The sequence below is a fragment of the Dermacentor variabilis genome, chromosome 2 (genome assembly GCF_050947875.1).
Source record: "Dermacentor variabilis isolate Ectoservices chromosome 2, ASM5094787v1, whole genome shotgun sequence".
Lineage (NCBI taxonomy): Eukaryota > Metazoa > Arthropoda > Arachnida > Ixodida > Ixodidae > Dermacentor > Dermacentor variabilis.
In genome coordinates this window covers 15,695,756-15,714,913 of record NC_134569.1, presented here as the reverse complement: position 1 = coordinate 15,714,913, position 19,158 = coordinate 15,695,756, and the positions used below count along the sequence as shown (strand labels likewise).

At 49.4% G+C, this 19,158-nt stretch overlaps 1 protein-coding gene across 3 annotated transcripts in view; it reads right to left on the bottom strand.

Annotated features, from left to right (window-relative positions):
• Positions 1 to 19,158, bottom strand: part of LOC142571411 (phospholipid-transporting ATPase ABCA3-like) — a 252,417-nt gene that overhangs the window by 13,832 nt on the left and 219,427 nt on the right. For all 3 annotated transcript variants that reach the window (XM_075679740.1, XM_075679739.1, XM_075679738.1), the window contains 5 exons: positions 11,613 to 11,768; positions 8,902 to 9,112; positions 7,257 to 7,506; positions 4,993 to 5,069; positions 1,800 to 2,161 (listed from right to left, as the gene is read on the bottom strand). In XM_075679740.1, the coding sequence (XP_075535855.1) occupies positions 1,800 to 2,161; positions 4,993 to 5,069; positions 7,257 to 7,506; positions 8,902 to 9,112; positions 11,613 to 11,768 (1,056 nt within the window). The remainder of the gene's footprint in view (positions 1 to 1,799; positions 2,162 to 4,992; positions 5,070 to 7,256; positions 7,507 to 8,901; positions 9,113 to 11,612; positions 11,769 to 19,158) is intronic.

Genomic DNA, 19,158 nt, shown 5'->3' with positions numbered 1-19,158 from the left:
CCAAATACAGGCAGCAAATAGATTTGCCTGTGGGTTCAGGCCAGATGTACGACCAGTCATGCCAAACATAAAATAGTGTTCATATAAACTTTTCTTGAACAAATATATTTTGCATGTTTATCAGGGTCGCTTATGGATGCATGTTTGTGATTAGTGATTTTCTGTTTAAAACTCTTTGTCCGCGATAGCTGCTTTTTTTTTTGGACTAGTCCGTCCAGGCATGGTACCGAACTATACAGAAATAAATATTACTACTAATTGAAGCTGATTCTTTGTCCGTGATAGCTGTCTTTCTTGGACTAGTCAGTACAGGCGCGGTACTGAATTATGCAGAAATAAGTATTCTTACTGTACATATGTACGTACGTTTGACTATCCGACAGAGGATTCGCTATTGGATACTTACTATTCGTATTTGACATTCGCTCCCCTCTATTGTATAAGTCTTCTTTTTCTGGTCAGCTGCTCTTTGTCTGCATGGCGGCGAATATTTTCCTCTCTCAGAGTAGTTCATCAATTCACAGTTGAAGACTAGTGTCCTTCCTGCCTTGCTTTCTGTGTTACCTCTCAGATTGAAAGGAATTACGAATGCGATTTCACGGACGTCCCGTCCAAGGTGGGCCCTCACCACGCTTGTCTCGTGCACTCCTTAAACTGGCACGTGCCACAGCTGAAGCGCCGTGGAAGGCCGAATAGCCCCGGTTGATCCCGTCACATGAGCACACATGTGTCGCACTAGCACATCAAGAGCTCCCATAGTATCGTGGGAATCCAATGATGCCGCAGCGTCTGAGCAAGGCGAAGGTCATGACGTGGGCACCAAAGGACCAATCGGGCGCCGCGATTCGCTGGCGCACGAGTGCATGCTGCGCGCGAGGTACTCTTGCCGCTGCATTCTTAAGGTTATCATTGACCATTATTTTCGTCAACGCGTCCGCGAATGCACTGTGCGTTAAAAAATTCACGTCATTGACGAACTCGCGCTCTTTCTGACACAGGCGTGGCGGCAGATAAACGCAGAAAAAGGCGAGCACGAATGCCGCCGGACCGCTTCGGATACGAGGCATGCTCTGAAGCGCAGATCAGCATGTTCAAAGACGCGCCTTCGCAGAGCACAGGAGGAGCACATGAAGAGGGAAGTAAGCGTGGGAAAACAAAATGACTCGTGAGTAAACGACGTGCAATGAGGCCGTAACCGTATGGCGCGTGCACTTTATTAACGCGATAACGTTAAGGAGCTCGTGTCGCAGAAAAGCCGGTGTCGTCGGCGTCGGTGTCGGCGTCCGCGGCGTTGGCCGTGAGCAATAAATCACGGCAGGCACTTCATAAATAAAAAGCAACAGCCACGAGTTCGATGCTCAAAGCGGTACAAAAGCGCCTCTAGTGAACGCGGTGTTGCCTTAGAAACGAGCTTTTTCTAAGGCTCAGGCGTGCGTCGCTTGCTCAGGCGCACATTTCGTTGTCGCGCCGAACGCTGCGTTGCTCGACGCTCACCGCGTCCGATGCGGGGCGCGTAGTCGCTGCGCCGTGGCCCATTGTCTTACACCCCTTGTTTTAAGCTAAAGTTTATTGCTCCCGTATAACGATCGACGGCCCAACCTCAGCACAACGAAGCCTCCGTCCGTAGATACTCAGGGGCTTACGAACTCGCAGAGTACCTAAATTACTAGACACGTCCCCTGTGACCTTCAACGCTCCAGACTAGCATTGCGAATCCGACGCCCGTTGCGGTACGGGCAACAATGCCTTTCTGGAAAACGCCACCGTTCCATTGTTTCTCTGGTGGTGGGGCGCCGTACCTTGCTGGAGAACTGTTTTTTGAACTGCTTGGCCAGCGAGGCCGACGCCCCTCCGTGGAAGGCGTACGGCACGTCGCTGGCGAAAACCTGGTTCACGTCGAGCACGCGGGGCCCCGGCTTGTGCACCTTGGGCAGGCTGTCGATCCAGGTGAGCGTGTAGGCCACCACGAACACCGGCACGAGCAGCTGCGACAGCGTGAAGGCCCAGTTGCGCCGGCTGTGCAGCGAGTGCAGCACGAGCAGGCCCCACGTCTGCTGCAGCAGCAGCCGCGAGCCGCCGTTGCGCCGCGGGGGGGCGCTGCTGTCCTCCCGGCTTCCGTGACGCAGCGGGTCCGAGAAGTGCAGCGCGCCCAGAAGCGTGTCTGCGGAACGCAGAAGTGCGATCCCGTGCCTCGCACTCTGAAGCTACACAGTGCACCGAGGGGTCCCGAAGCGTAATTTTTGCCGAGAATAGAACCTTCCTAAGCGAGAGAATAACGCAACTGGGAAAAAAATTGACCCTGACCGTGGGTTGGAAAGAGAGAGAGAAGTTTAATGATACGAAATGCTGAGAGGTCGGCCTGAGGTATATTCCTCTAGCCAGCTACTCGGCATTGGGGGAAGGGGAAGAGGGAAAGAAAGAGGGAAGATAGAGGTGCATGATGGGTGACGATGACGATAGAAGGAAGATGTAGAACATATGGCAAGCAATTTGGCACGCTCAAAGTCTGCAATCCAGGCCCGTAATTTTTAAAAAGTTCAGTAATGCCTGGATGGCCTTGAAACTCGATTGAGCATCTGGCCAAGGGCCTAAAATAACGTCCTCCGACAACGGTGCGCTTTCGCGACACGTAAGGTCGTTGTCCAACCTTTCACGCTCTTCCACGTACTTAGGGCAGTCACAAAGCACATGACCTATAGTCTAAGTCACATTGCACACCTCACAGTGTGGAGACTCGGTGCGTCTCATGAGGTGCACGTATCCGCGCGTAAACGCTACCCCCAGCCTTAGTCTGTGCAGAAGACTGGCACAGTTTCGTTGAATTTTCGGTGGTAGCCTAAAATTACAAACGGGTTGGAAAGCACGGTGACAACGCCAATGACGTAAAATGGCTTTGCTTCTAAATACGCTGGAAAATCTTAGTCAAACATTGTCAATAAAATGTCGTTGCATTTCACTATTCAAGCAAGTGCGCTTTGCCCAATTTTATTCTTTTCAGGAGAACGCCCTTTCTGTGGGGTCCTGTCACGGCAAATCTAAACCGCACAAGGAGCAGCACTGAGAAGAAAAGACGAGTGCGAATATTTCGCGATATATCCTTGTGGGCTGTGGATTTGCCATACGTTACAAACGAGCCCAGGTCTGTACCTTAATCGGTCCTATCACCCAGCAACGCAGCCAGAAACGACGAGGAGAAGACAGCCTTAGAGATCGGCGACGCTGCCTAAGATATTTCCAAGCATACAGTTGTTTTCATTTTTTGCCAGCAACGCAGCAAGCAACGACGAGGAGAAGACAGCCTTAGAGATCGGCGACGCAGCGTAAGATATTTCCAAGCGTGCAGTTGTTTTCATATTTTGCCAGTGGTCACTTTGAAAGAATTAACACGTTTTCATGCTATCCCTCTCGCGCAAGACGCGCTTGCTGAGTCGGCGATGGAAAGGCAGGGTTGTTTAATGAGATGCGCATGGCGACGTATCAACGCAAGCACCGTCGACTACTATATAGAATGCACTTACAACGATGCATGTGTTCACACCTATGACCGGTGAGTACAAGTTCGCCGAATTAACAGTTCTGTGATTCTCATTTAGTGTTTCTGTGCGTGCGCCGTCACTACCCTACGATTACTTGTGTGAGTGGTCTGAATTAAAAGGTGCGAAATAGAGGTTTTCTTGGTCTGTCCCACGTAATTTTTTTTCTTAACGTATTTATTAGAGGAACACTCAAGACCAGCATTAAATCAGTTTAGACATGCATTATTTCAATACGTTTCTTTTTGTTCATATGGCGGAAAAGCGTTCTTTGTTGTAGAAAAAAAAATTTAAGCAAGTTCTCTCGCTTCAATTTCACGCGAACACCTCTTGCATCTGCACTGCCCGCTTTAAAACTGGAGACGAAAGAGTCCCCCCCACACTACTGCACTCTCCGGCGCCCGATGTCCGGGCTTGCCGCGTCGTAGCAGGCACTCCCCGTTTTCCTTTTGACAAAGACTGCGCACATGCCGCATGAAGCACATTCTTTAACCACGCTGAGCATAGTAAATATAACAATTTATTTTTACAAAGGGGAGTGCAGAAGCATCGCGGAAAGAAGGAGACGTGGAAAGGAAAGACGCTCGCTTGCAACTAAGTATATTTTCAGAGACAAACCGCCAGGAACGTTATTGCGCATGCGCTGCCATCGATAATTGTAAAAAAAGAAATTTTTTACATTTTTTTTACATAAAATTCGCCTAACAACGGGGCATGCACCATTACATCAATAATGACAGCATAGGGCAAGAGATAGCAAGAACGGCACGTGCAAGTGGCCTGACAAATGTCATACCAAAAAAACCTTCGAGGGGAGGGAAACGGGACGGGCGTATAAACTTCAGCCAAGCGCGAGGAACGTAAATTTTTTATTCACCAGATACACCGACGGGGCACTATACAAAGGTTAGCACGAGCATGAATATGACTAGCCACGATAATTTCCCTTCCGAGTCTGCTTTTAGATATTTAGGTCACGAGGCTGGTCAGATTCATGCTCATGGTAATCTTTGTATTGGTGCCCCGTCGGTGCATCTGATGGATAAAGAATTTATGTTCCTGGCGCTTGGCTGAAGGTTATACGCGCCCTCCTCTGTCCCCCTCCTCCCGAAGGTTTTTTTTTTTTTTGTGATTTCTGTCAGGCGACTCGCACGTGCCGTTGTTGCCATGCCCTACACTATGCCGTCATTATTGATGTAGTGATGCATGCCCTGTTCTCAGGTGAATTTTATGTAAAAGAACATGTAAACATCTTTTTGCAATTCTCGATGGCAGGACATGCGTAATAACGTTCCTGGTGGTTTGTTTCTGAAAATATACTTAGTTGCAAGTGAGCGTCTTTCCCGTCCACGTCTCCTTTATTCCGCAACGCTTCTGCGCTCCCCTTTGCAAAAATCATGCCGGACCAACTATCCCAATAGCTTCCTATTCTATAAGACGCCAGTCGAATGTAGCTCACCGGCTTCAGTCTCGCGCAGTTGATCAGGCTCAGGCATCCGAAGTCTTGACATTGCTGTGGCAGCGTAATCGCCAACTCTGCGAACCAACAGATGCGAAGTTCCAGGCCTCAGCTCAGTGAGCGAGTGAACCAACAGTTCATACTGTTGCGGAGCGTGCAATTTAATTGAGAAGGTGCGACGTGGTTACGTAATGAGCACGAGCTTGCGTCGACAAATTCCTAGCGACGCCCGACGGCATTGCTTGAAAAACGTTGCTGATCACCGCGTGCTTTCAGCAGCACGACAGGTGCGGTTAAGCAAAGCAGCGTGCAGTGGGAGACGTAAAAATAGCGGTGTGCGAATATATCAGTGAACGTTCGAATTATTCCATTTCCGAATCAAACATCTGCTATTCAATTTTTTTCGATCATTCGATATATTCGCTGTGGAGACCGGCGCAGTGCGACATGTCGCGTGCGCTGCGGCGGAGCCCCTTGCGCTCGATGCCTGAAAAGCGGACGCTTCACTTCTTCGGCCCAAAAGAAGCACCGCACGCGCAACAGACGGGGCGCCCCGGCTGACGCGGTGGCGGACTTGGTCGGCCCAGCCGCACGCGGTCTCCGACGTCGGCCCGATGCGGCGATCGTACTACGCCGCGTCGACCGCCTCTGTCGGTGCAAGATTCGTCCGGGTCGACAAGACCGATCGGAATGATAACGCGACACGGATACATGGAACGACAACAAAAGCCACGCGTATTTCGTAAAGTGCAGAAAGCATGTGCAAAAATGGGGCCCACCCGATAGGCACGCAGATCGTGCGGCATACGCGGCGACGAACTTGATTTCGCGTGATTTCGGCGCCGCCTGTGCGCGAACTTGCCGTGACGTTCCATATTTCCGAACCTCCGACAGGCGGCACACATCCCGCCGCGCCGCGCAATGAAACGGCGTGGACGGTGCCTGTTTACGCCGGTGACGAAGTCACGTGCACGCACGCCATGCACATTCCGTCTGTCGCGCAGATTCGCCGTACCCACCTGACGCGTAAAGCTGGGATAGCCCTTCTGTATTTTAGAAGGAAAATCTAGAAATCAACACTATGCAATAAATCAAATAGTGCTGCAAAATACAGGTCCACTATTAAACTGAGGGCCTAATTGATATTCGGTACAACAGAAAGGCACTAATTCATCGCTTTGATGGGCGAAAAAATGCCCTTGGTTTTATTCAACAGAAATTCAATTGATAAAAAAATATTTTGCTGACCTTTATATACTAAAACTGAGCTATAATCAATACGGGCATACTAATTTGGTATTTCCTTTAGTAAGAGTAGACACTATTGAATTCTTAATTTCTATATTCTTACGCAATGGTAGGAGACTCCCGAGCATCTGCACCACCGTATTTTCTGGCCCAAAATTTGCAATCAATATATTTCGTGAAAGAGTATCTGATATTCAATATTGGGTGTTTTTTTCTTGATTTGATTCGATATTCGATTCAAAATCTATTATTCGCTATTCGCACACCCGTAAAAGATACGGCTAAATAACACTGAGCATTTATGCTTCCCGCAAAAGCGCTTAAATTGGGCACAGTGTGATCACTTTCTCTGCAGCGAAGTGTTGATAGTACGAGTTAGAAAACTATAACCAAGGAATTGTCTGGTGTATTGGTTGAATGAAATCGAGAGGATTTGGATAGCATGGGCCCAACGAACGGACAAGGAGCTGGTACAGGGAGGCTTCAGATCCAGGTGAAACACATTAAAAGAAATTCAGTAACACAATAACGCCTGAATAGTACATTAACGACTACAACAGCGTGACCAGGACAAAGCAGTGGAATGGAACCCACGTGGTTCTAGAGGTACGCTAGTAAATAGCAATTTGTCACTGATACCGGAATGCTATGTGAAGCCGAATGTCACAACATGGGCGATTCGCATTCTGAAGTCTTTCTGCACCTACACCTAACCCGCCGTGGTTGCTCAGTGGCTATGGTGTTGGGCTGCTGAGCACAAGGTCGCGGAATCGAATCCCAGCCACGGCGGCCGCATTTCGATGGGGGCGAAATGCGAAAACACCCGTGTGCTTAGATTTAGGTGCACGTTCAAGAAGCCCAGGTGGTCGAAATTTCCGGAGTCCCCCACTACGGCGTGCCTCATAATCAAAAGTGCTTTTGGTACGTAAAACCCCATAATTTTAACCTACAGCTAAATATCTTCTATGGTAAGTGACCACCCTGTGAGCCGCAGATTAAGCCCTATCTATTCGTACCGAAGAAAGACTTCTTCGAGCGTGGTGACAGAGACGCCGAAGCTGGCGATGCCGAGCTTCTCCTTGTTCTCCTCGAGGTGGCTGAAGAGGTGCTTGAAGACCGGCTGGTCGCCGCGCCCGATGCGCAGCGCCATCTCGGCGCCCACGTTGCTCTCGAGCTCGGCCGACGGCGCGAACGCTGCGACCACGTCCATCACGGCGCGCGGGTCGCACTTCGGCGTCTTCAAAATCGCCATGTGGTAGCCCGCGCCTGCGCACACCGCAAAAGCGTCGAAGTGATTTTCGGCAAGGAGGTGTATTGCTCTGTGGCATTATGTACGACAGAGTAATTCCGTCTCCGATTATTAATGTTCAACGCGCACGTAGAAGTCGTATTTCTTGGTCCATCGTTTTCGGGGATACTTTCACGCGACGTCGCGTGTTGGGCGACGCCTCGCAGGAGCCATTAACGTTCTGCCCACTACACGTAAACAGTCAGAATCCACTGCTCGTATATGAATGAAACTACTCGACTCTTCCTGGTGAAAACGTCGCAGCGTAGGCTTGTCTCATCGATCAACCATTAGATTGCCGTGGTTTAACGTCCAGAGGTTGGGTAGAGCAGGTGACAGAGAGGCCGTATATATCACGTCACTCTGCACTCATATTGACCAGCGAGCGCATTTTACCGTTTCAAGCGGCTTTCGAATGATATCTTCCCCGGCCACGCGAATCGAAACCGTGACCACGTGCTCTGAAGCAGATGTCCACTGAGCCACACCGCGGTTGGTGGAGCGTCGATGTGACAGCGTGCTTACAGTTCGACCACATTCGAATGTACGAGAGCACGGACGCGATATGCGCAGCTTTCCTGCTCCCTATACGATTGCATAGTTGTCGGCCTCTTGTACGAAATTATGGTTAAACGCTCGAAGCCTCGTGTTTTTTAGGGTGTGTTGGCAAAAGGTTGCATCTGTACGGGATTCCATGCGAGAAACAAGAGTGGCGTTGTATGGCCCATGACGACGACAGCGCTGCGAGTAAATCTACGTGTCTCCCTATAGAGCGATGCACCTTCAAGCTGCACTTGTCGGTTACTTAAATTAATAACAAGCTTTAAAAAGAATTCACGCGGGTGGTGCTATGAAAAGCTTACGGTTGTACTAGACTGTTCTTTTGTAATAACGGAGCTGTGGGCACATTTGATTTTTTGGAAACTCTGCAGAGGAGGGCGCAGAAAGAAAATGGAATTAAAAGGTATGCCTTGTGATGCGAATATTTGGTGTCGCCACTCAGTGAATAAGGTGAGATTCAGTTGGAATTGTTAAGGGTTATAGCTGACGTTAACTTCCAAGATTCGACCATAAAATACTCTTAATTTCGATCTCAAGCCTAAAACATTCAAGCTCATTCCTTAGAATATATGTTCAACTGCACTACACGGTAACGAGTAAACGTGCATAAATGCGAACCGAAGGTTGTCCCTCCAATTTCTGAAGAGAACTGTGCTACGCTAAACGACAAAGGAAGCTCGTGCGCTTTCACAGTTGCTGCAGTGAGCGCGGTGCATAGTAAAAAGCTCGACAAGAACGAAAAAAAGTCGCCTTTAGAGTCCGATGTGCGGCTGCTTATGTGTGTGCAAAAAGGAGAAATTAGCAGAACGAACCAAGGTTCTTCTTAAGGAAGAAGGGCGAGCCACAGCACTGGACAATGCCGTTGGCCATGATGGCGATGCGATCCCCAATGGCGTCAGCCTCTTCCATTGAATGCGTGGTGAGCAGTATGGTGCGTTGTGCCTTCTCCGACAGGAGCAGGTCCCACATATCGCGCCGGGCAGCCGGGTCCATGCCAGCCGTTGGCTCGTCCAGGATCACAACCTGCGCGCAATGTGGCGAAGAAAAAAAAAGGAAAGACAGCGATGACCTATTATATCAAACGAAAATCAGGCACCACCTAGCGAATGGATGTTCACTGGCACATAACTGGAATTTTCGCTCTTGGGCAATGCTTGGCGTAACATTCACTTTGAAGACATCACAGTTTTGTACACAAAGAACAGTAGGATAACTTGGTCCATAGAAGCGCATCGCACAGATAACGCAGCCGCTGGATTATTGTCATAACAATTAAATAACGCATTCATCTTATACTGATTGCTTTAGGGCGGAACATAGCAAGCGAAATCGTTTCGATGCCTCACGGTTCGTGCTCTAGAGCTGCGCCAGTCGAGTGTTCGCATGGTAGACCACACAACATGCAAGAATGGGACGTGCACACGATGCGCAAATAAAATAAGAGACCGAGGTTACGCTGGCTGACTAGTTGGTCTGACACGCTCACGTAATGTGTACAGCGCTTCCGTCGCCTGTGCGAGCAGAGCATCGAGTTGTCCGTTACGCAAGACAGCTCGTGACGTAACGACTCCCTCCCTTCAACAAGAGTTCATTAAGAAGATGGGCTAGACAGAGAGGAGGTGTGTGGAAAAAGTTATGTAGAAATTCCATATGAGCTTCTGCATATGTGGCAGAATGCGTAAGCATTGTGCCACTTTCTCATCTCCACGCATGTATACCACGATTTACGAAGCAGTAGACGTTTAATTAAATGAATGCTTTATTGGCCTTGTAATCTGTTTTGGCACTTGATCCGGCCGGTATAAACCCTTATCAGCCCTTATCGGTCGTTATCAACCTGATCGGGCTCTATTAGCCCTTAGGTCCTTATCAACCATATCGGATTTGACTCGACCCTTATAACTCCGTACAGGTCCTTGTCAACCTTATCAGAACTAACCTGACCATTATAAGCCCTTATCACTCTTTAGCACCTTATCCAGCCACGTCGAACCATCATAAACCACAATCAGACCCGTATAACCCCTCATTCCACCTTATCATACTGAACTAATTGACTGCTTATCTGTCTCTGTTGCGCCACAACAAAGACAACGCGGAACAACATATTCATAAGCTGCAGAAATATTCGCCTTCCGCAAGCGTGCGTGTTTAGCTCTGTGGGTAACAAAGACTCTCGGCTTCTTAACGGCACGCGTCAACGGCGGTTTCCTCAGTGAGTTGAAATAGAAATGCTTACGCATTTAAAATAAATGAGCGTTGCCGATGACGGTTGGTGAAGTATTCTAATAAGACTAAAGTAGTTATCTTCAGATCCAAAAATAAACCGCTTCAATGAAAAAGCAACATACTTTACGAAGGAAAAATCATTGAAATAGTCGACGAACATAATATTCTGGGAGTTGCATTCTCTGCACACCTAGGTTGGGATACACACATAATTAATCTCTGCAATAAACTTCCCTCAATAACTGGAGTATTAGCGCGATGTCGGGCTTTCCTTCCGCACTGGTCAACCTCCATATGTACAACGCATTATTTGCATCACATATTGACTATTGTAGCCTTGTGTGGCGTACGACGAGTAAGAACAATGAAATAACCATCCTTCGGTTGCAAAAGAAAATAGTCCGCAATATCGCCAATATCCCGTACTTAGCTTCTAAGCAGAATGCTTTAAAAATATATAATATACTCAATGTAATCCACTTGTGCAGGTTTCTCATTTTAAGTTTATTTGTTTCTGCATCAAATGCGCTGCAAAACTTTTCAATATCTGTCGCAGCTCTAACGCCTAAGGATGCTGATACGCGTGCACGCAGCACAGAACAATGGTTGGTGCCGCGATTCTTAACTACAAATTTCAGGCTCTACACTTTAATATTCCGGCCATTCTAAATGAAGATACACATCCAGGTGACTTTTCGCGAAAACAGTTAGGGCAATACTTTGTGAACCTGTAGTTTGCTACACATTCGTTCTTATGTGCTGGTATATGTATTTATTTTGGTATTGCCATTGTTTCATGTCTGCTTCCGTCTGTAACAATGTTTCTTGTTATGTGTATTCGTACAAATTGTTGATTTTTGCATCTATAGTCCTTGTATAACGTTCTGAATTCTGATGATCTTTTGTATAAATTACGTTGCAAGGCTCTTCCTTGTTATTCTATAAGAGTGATGTATTTATTTTGTTACGGTCTTGAACCCTACCACGTGAGGGTTTCCGGGCCCATGTCAAGCTGCCTAGAGCTGCTTTTAGCCTGGAAGACCTTCCAGTTTCTCTGGATGGAGAAAATAAACATCATATTAAATACTAATAGTAATAATAATAAATTATTATTATTATTATTATTATTATTATTATTATTATTATTATTATTATTATTATTATTATTATTATTATTATTATTATTAGAGAGAGAGACAAAGTGTGCAGTTGCGCATGACGTCCGTTTTTTCGTTTTTCTTCTCAGAAGCACCTGTACGCTCATAAGCACGCTCGGACAAAAATACAGGCGTACCTTGGAGTGTCCAATGAGCGCCATGGCTATGGACAGCTTCCGTTTCATGCCCCCGGACAAGTGCTTGGCGAAAGTGTCCGTCTTGGACACCATGTTCATCAGGACGAGCAGGTTGAACGCCTGCTCGTGGACGTCGCTGTACGGAACCTTCTTCAGCTGCGAGTGGCACGGAGAGCTTGCATTGCACATGAAGAAAGGTGAAAACGCATAATGGGAAAGCCTGCCTCGCGCACAAATGTGACTCAGCTTTCTCGAGCCTTCTCCATGCAATGCACCAAAGAAGACATTTCAGGACAAAAGTGGCCAAGACTGTTCGAACATTAAGAGTTTCGTAGGGGCGTAATATTAGGGCGCATATATACCATTAAGGATTGATAGACGTGCATTTGGAACAAAAACAAAGACGATATTCGTAATTTTTGTTTTATGGACCGATACGGAAATCTTAGAATAGGCGTTGTTGCGATTCGCCTGCGACACGTGGTTTTGCCGGCGCGACTGCGGCGGGGCGGCAGACATTTTTGGCCCGATCGTCGTCGCCGCAACGCTCATCGCCAGGTGTTTCCAAGCGCGACTGCGGCGATGCGACCGCATAGGGATCATCCTCGCATTCCAGTCATTGTGCCCGAAACAGGCGATGCCAAAGCAGGGACCATCCTCTCATTCCAGTCATTGTGCCCGAAACAGGCGATGCCAAAGCAGGGACCATCCTCTCATTCCAGTCATTGTGCCCGAAACAGGCGATGCCAAAGCAGGGACCATCCTCTCATTACAGTCATTGTGCCCGACCGGCAGCGCTACAACAGGGTGCTACGAGATCGTGCTCGACAGGGTGCTACGAGATCGTGCTCGTCATGGTGCTACGGCATCGCTACGACAGTGTGCGTCACCATTAGCCCATTGTACTTTCACGTGCTCGTCTTTTGAGGGGTTCCTTCTTGCCCTCAACTGCGAGAGTATAAAAACAGCTGCCCCCGGACGCAAAAGGGAGGGCTCCGATTTCTTCTGTTGAGTGAAGTGCTCTCCCGTCTCTCTACTTCGGTCAAACCTGACCGCCAACTCTTTGCGATGTTAAAATAAACAAGTTGTTTCGTTGTTACCAGTCGACTCATGCTTTGCCGGGACCTTCGGATGCTTCCAGTTGTACCCCAGGCCGCCAGGCCAACGCTACCCTTGGGGCTTGCGACCCAGGTACAACCACGGGCGTCAGCGCCGAGTTCCCAACAGATCGTACCAGCAGTCGGATCCAAACATCTGGTTGGCAGCGGTGAGATCGCCTACGACTTCAAACAACTGTCTGCCAGCGGTGAGATCGCGACAACGGAGGCCAGCAGCAAAGAGATGCAGTTGACTGTATGCTGAGCAGCTCAACGACGATCCGGGAGCAGTGCAACGAGCCCTGTGTGACGACTGGTTGCCTGCAGCGGAACGACTGCGCGGAATTCCTGCCTGCGAGGTTTGGTGAGTGCGGGACTTTCTTCTTCTGAGCTTTGCCAGGCTTTTTGTTAGTGTCAGAAACAGAGCTGGTAATTGTGGTTGTCGTTGCTGCCGGGTTAGTTTGCGGCAAGACAATAGTAAGCAGTAGAGAAAGCAGCATTCAGAGCAGCCATGGATTTGAAGTCGTTGCGCAAACCGAAATTGTTGGAGCTTGCAAGAGAGTTGGGTCTGGATGTCTCAGACAAACTCAGAAAACCTGAACTGCTAAGGACTATTCTTGAGTTAGAGGCTGAGGATGACGAGCTGTCGGAATGCCTTGAGACTATTGAGGAGAGGTCAAAAAGACAGGAGCGCGAACTTAAAGAGCAAAAAGAGAAACAGGAGCGCGAACTTAAAGAGCAAAAAGAGAAACAGGAGCGCGAACTTAAAGAGCAGAAAGAAAAAGAAGAGCGTGACCGTCAACACGCTTTGGAAATGAAGCGTCTTGAGGTAGAGATGGAACGCGCTCGTAATGGAAGTCAGGCACACGGTGCAGGAGAACGCGTATTGTTCAAAATGACTGACCTGATGCGGCCGTTTAAGCTTGGAGAGGACATTGGTTTGTTCCTGGTTAACTTTGAGCGAACGTGCGAGAAGCAGGGGTTCTCTCGGGAAACGTGGCCACAGCGCTTGCTCACTTTGTTACCCGGCGAGGCGGCCGACGTAGTCGCTCGCTTGGATAGAGAGGAGGCAGAGGATTTCGACACAGTGAAATCGAGTCTTCTAAAAAAGTACCGGCTGTCTGCGGAGGCGTTCCGTCGGAAGTTTCGGGAAAATGAGAAAGGCAGAAGTGAGTCATATACAGAGTTTGCGTATAGGCTTATGTCGAACATGCAGGAGTGGCTCAAAGAAGAGAAAGCGTTTGGTGACCACGATAAAGTTCTGCAGTGCTTCGGGCTAGAACAGTTTTATAGTCGGTTACCGGAGAACGTGCGATACTGGGTCTTGGATAGGCCAGACGTTTGTACGGTGGCTAAAGCCGCTGAGCTAGCCGAGGAGTTTGTGACGCGTCGGGCTCGCGGAGCTAAGGATGGTCAAAAGGGTGAATTTGGCTCGAAGTTCGAGAGGCCGAAGTTCACACCCATGAGAGCAAAGGGGAACACGCGTAGTGAGGATGCAAGTGAAAGCAGTCCGACCAAACGTAAAGAGACGGCGGCAGCCGAAGCCGAACGCAGAAAGCGGTTCGAGATGAGGCGAGCGGGCGTTTGTTATACGTGCCAGAAGCCGGGTCACTTTTCGGCGCAGTGTCCGGAAACAACACCAAAAGTTGTGTTTTTTTCATTAGGCAGCACTGACGAGAACATGAAGCTTCTCGAGCCTTACATGCGAGACCTCCTCGTGAACGGGAAAGAGTGCCGAGTGCTTCGCGATTCCGCAGCTACGATGGATGTAGTTCACCCGTCTTACGTAGAACCCCATATGTTCACGGGCGAGTGCGCATGGATCAAGCAAGCCGTGGAAGCTCATAGCGTGTGTCTGCCGGTAGCAAAGGTGCTTATTGAAGGACCTTTCGGAGCGCTTGAGACAGAGGCGGCAGTGTCATCTATGCTGCCACCCCAGTACCCGTACCTATTTTCAAACAGGTCCGATCACCTCCTGCGCGAGAAGGGGCTTTTGTTTGGTGAAGCTAGTGTTCAGGCCTTAACCAGATCGAAGGTTCGGGAGCTCGCTGCAAAGGCGGTAGTTGCGGGGCCGACGTTATCAAACAACGAAAAAGGGTCAGAGGCGCAGCAAGCTGATATTCCGAGCACGCCCGAACTGAATAAACTTGAGTCTGTAACGTTAAAGGCGCCAGATACTGGAGAGGAAACGCCCGACACGGGAAAGTTAGAAGAGCTATCTACTGATTTGCTCATCGCGCCTACGTCAGACGGACTTGATAGGTTGCTAAAAGTCAGCCGGTCGGCTTTGATAGCCGAGCAAAAAAAGGATGGCAGCCTGGAAAACGTGCGCTGCAATGTCAAAGAAGGTATCGCCAGGAAAACTGCGCGTTTTGTGGAAAGAGGTGGAGTCCTGTACCGGAAGTATCTAGACCGCAGAGGAGTGGAGTTCGATCAGCTGGTCGTGCCTCAATGCTATCGTCAGGATCTGTTGCGCTTGTCACACGGGGGTTCGTGGTCCGGACACCTAGGAGTTAAGAAAACTAAGGACCGTCTCTTGCAAGAGTACTATTGGCCATGGTGTTTTCGGGACGCAGACCATTTCGTGAGGACATGTGACACTTGTCAGCGGGTGGGCAAACCAGGGGACAAATCGAGGGCGCCGTTGAAATTGGTACCTATCATAACGGAGCCTTTTAGACGGCTCGTTATTGATACAGTGGGACCTCTGCCGGTAACAGCCACGGGGTACAGACACATTTTGACTGTGATCTGCCCAGCGACAAAGTTCCCTGAAGCAGTGCCGCTTAAAGAACTCAGCTCAGTTGAGATAGTTAATGCACTACTGTCCATATTTGCGCGAGTTGGTTTTCCTGCAGAAATTCAATCAGATCAGGGCACAGTGTTTACTAGCGCTTTGACGACAACTTTTCTCGAAAGGTGTGGGGTAAAGCTGCTACACAGCTCAGTGTACCACCCACAGTCGAATTCCGTTGAGAAGCTCCACTCCGTCATGAAGCGCGTGTTGAGAGCGTTGTGTTTTGAACATCGAACTGACTGGGAGCTGTGTCTGCCTGGGGTGATGTTTGCTTTAAGGACCGCGCCGCATGCGGCTACGGGGTTTTCGCCAGCTGAACTGGTGTACGGTCGCTCGCTTCGATCTCCGCTTCGCATGCTTCGAGAATCATGGGAAGGTAGGGGCGACGACCCAGTCGTGGTGGAGTACGTACTTAAGCTCCTCGAACGCTTAAGAAGGGCACAGGAGTTGTCAGGTGAAGCAATGACAAAGGCCCAGCAGAGGGCCAAGGTTTATTATGATCGGACAGCCAGGGCCCGTCGTTTTGAGGTTGGCGATGAGGTCATGATATTGCGCACATCGCTAAACAACAAACTAGACGTGCAGTGGGAGGGCCCAGCACGAATTGTTCAGAAACTGTCGGACGTTAACTACGTGGTAAGTCTGCCAGGAAAGCGGAAAGCACAGCAAGTTTACCACTGTAATCTGCTCAAACCTTATAGACAAAGGGAAGCAGTGGTGTGCATGATGGTAAACGTTCCTGAAGAGCTTCCGGTCGAGCCTCCGGGACTAGGCTCAGTGACGAACAGGGAAGACACCGGTCAAGTCATTAGTGACCTTATCAGTAAAGCACCGCTGTCGCCCGAGCAGAAAACCGAACTACACCAGCTATTACAAGAGTTTCAAGGTCTGTTCTCTGAGAGGCCTGGTAGGACTTCTGTACTTACTCATGATATAGAACTTACCTCCACAGAGCCAGTACGATCCAAGGCGTATCGGGTGTCACCCCGCCAGAGCGATATTATGAAGGCTGAGGTAAAGAAAATGCTACAGCTCGGTGTTATTGAGGCAGGTGAGAGTGATTATACCTCCCCTTTGATTTTAGTTGAGGTACCGGGCAAGGAACCTCGTCCTTGCGTCGACTACCGCAGGCTTAATTCCATCACTAAGGATCAAATTTATCCGATCCCTAACATCGAGGAGCGCCTTGAGAAAGTTAGTAGCGCTCAGTTTATTTCCACCCTAGATCTTGTCAGGGGTTATTGGCAGGTTCCACTTACAGGAGAGGCTAGTAGGTATGCGGCGTTCATTTCACCAATGGGAACATTCCGTCCTAAAGTGTTGAGTTTTGGTTTGAAGAACGCGCCATACTGTTTTTCAAGTCTCATGGATAAAGTGTTGCGGGGACAGCAAGAATTCGCTTTACCGTATCTAGACGACGTAGCGATATTCTCCGCATCCTGGTCTGAGCATATGACACACTTGCGGGCAGTGCTAACCCGCCTGCGCGAAGCAGGCTTGACAGTAAAGGCTCCTAAGTGCCAGTTAGCACAGGCCGAGGTTGTCTACCTCGGTCACGTGATTGGTCAGGGTCGTCGCCGCCCCTCTGAAATAAAAGTGGCCGCTGTGCGAGACTTTCCGCAACCGCGCACCAAGACCGATATTCGGTCGTTCTTGGGTGTCGCCGGCTACTATCAGAGGTACATCCCTAGGTACTCTGATATCGCGGCTCCCCTGACGGATGCTCTAAGAAAAACAGAGCCTCAAACAGTCGTCTGGGACGAAACAAAGGAAAGAGCTTTTAGCGCCCTAAAGAGTGCCCTAACAAACCAGCCTGTGCTACGATCGCCAGACTATACAAAAGGGTTCGTTGTTCAGTGCGATGCTAGTGAGCGAGGCATGGGCGTTGTACTGTGCCAACGGGAAAATGGAGAAGTAGAACACCCCGTCCTGTATGCTAGTCGTAAGCTGTCCAGTCGTGAGCAGGCGTATAGCGCCACCGAGAAAGAGTGTGCGTGTCTCGTGTGGGCCGTTCAGAAATTGTCATGCTATCTAGCCGGCTCGAGGTTTATCATTGAGACGGATCACTGCCCTCTCCAATGGCTGCAGACCATCTCTCCCAAAAATGGCCGCCTCCTGCGCTGGAGCCTCGCTTTACAACAATATTCCTTTGAGGTGCGTTACAAAAAGGGGAGTCTCAACGGTAACGCCGATGGCTTAAGTCGAAGCCCCTAACGTAGGAATCAGCCTCAAAATTGTTTGTTACTGATGTTTTTCTTCCTGAGGCAGGATTTTTTTTAACATATTGCTTTTGTTTAGTGTTTCAAAGTGATGATATGCTTTCTAGTGCAATTTTTCAATTTGTGGACGCGTTCTGAGTGATGCTAGACTACTGTAAGGAACTAGGCAGTGGTATAAAAAGGGGAAAGAGCCTGGCAGGGCTTAGTGAGGGTTGTGCCGTGCTTGCTGACTGAGCGGTTGAGTTTCAGCGTAGTTCTAACGCTTGCCGGGAACGAGAACAAAAATGTGAACTCTCCCGAAGTCACTTTGCAGTGTCCCGTGCGAACCTGAACGAGAGAACGAGGCCTTCTCTGTGCGCTGCGCTCAAGAAACGTCGAGGGACGCCCGACTTCGGTTATGTGCATCATCGAGCGACATCCCTCCGGACAGCGGATGCAGTCCCCTGTCCATCGGGATCTCCTTCCCCCGGCGGGGCGGTCTGTTGCGATTCGCCTGCGACACGTGGTTTTGCCGGCGCGACTGCGGCGGGGCGGCAGACATTTTTGGCCCGATCGTCGTCGCCGCAACGCTCATCGCCAGGTGTTTCCAAGCGCGACTGCGGCGATGCGACCGCATAGGGATCATCCTCGCATTCCAGTCATTGTGCCCGAAACAGGCGATGCCAAAGCAGGGACCATCCTCTCATTCCAGTCATTGTGCCCGAAACAGGCGATGCCAAAGCAGGGACCATCCTCTCATTCCAGTCATTGTGCCCGAAACAGGCGATGCCAAAGCAGGGACCATCCTCTCATTACAGTCATTGTGCCCGACCGGCAGCGCTACAACAGGGTGCTACGAGATCGTGCTCGACAGGGTGCTACGAGATCGTGCTCGTCATGGTGCTACGGCATCGCTACGACAGTGTGCGTCACCATTAGCCCATTGTACATTCACGTGCTCGTCTTTTGAGGGGTTCCTTCTTGCCCTCAACTGCGAGAGTATAAAAACAGCTGCCCCCGGACGCAAAAGGGAGAGCTCTGATTTCTTCTGTTGAGTGAAGTGCTCTCCCGTCTCTCTACTTCGGTCAAACCTGACCGCCAACTCTTTGCGATGTTAAAATAAACAAGTTGTTTCGTTGTTACCAGTCGACTCATGCTTTGCCGGGACCTTCGGATGCTTCCAGTTGTACCCCAGGCCGCCAGGCCAACGCTACCCTTGGGGCTTGCGACCCAGGTACAACCACGGGCGTCAGCGCCGAGTTCCCAACAGATCGTACCAGCAGTCGGATCCAAACAGCGTCATTGAGTGCACTTCGTTCAAGTATGAATAAGAGTCTTTTAAAAGCTTTATGATGCTCTTTGCAGAGCTACCTGCGAAAGATTCTCGCGAAAATAAGCTTCTTCAACGATGAACTGTGTCTCCTGTGTGTGTCTATCTTCACTTTGGTCACTTT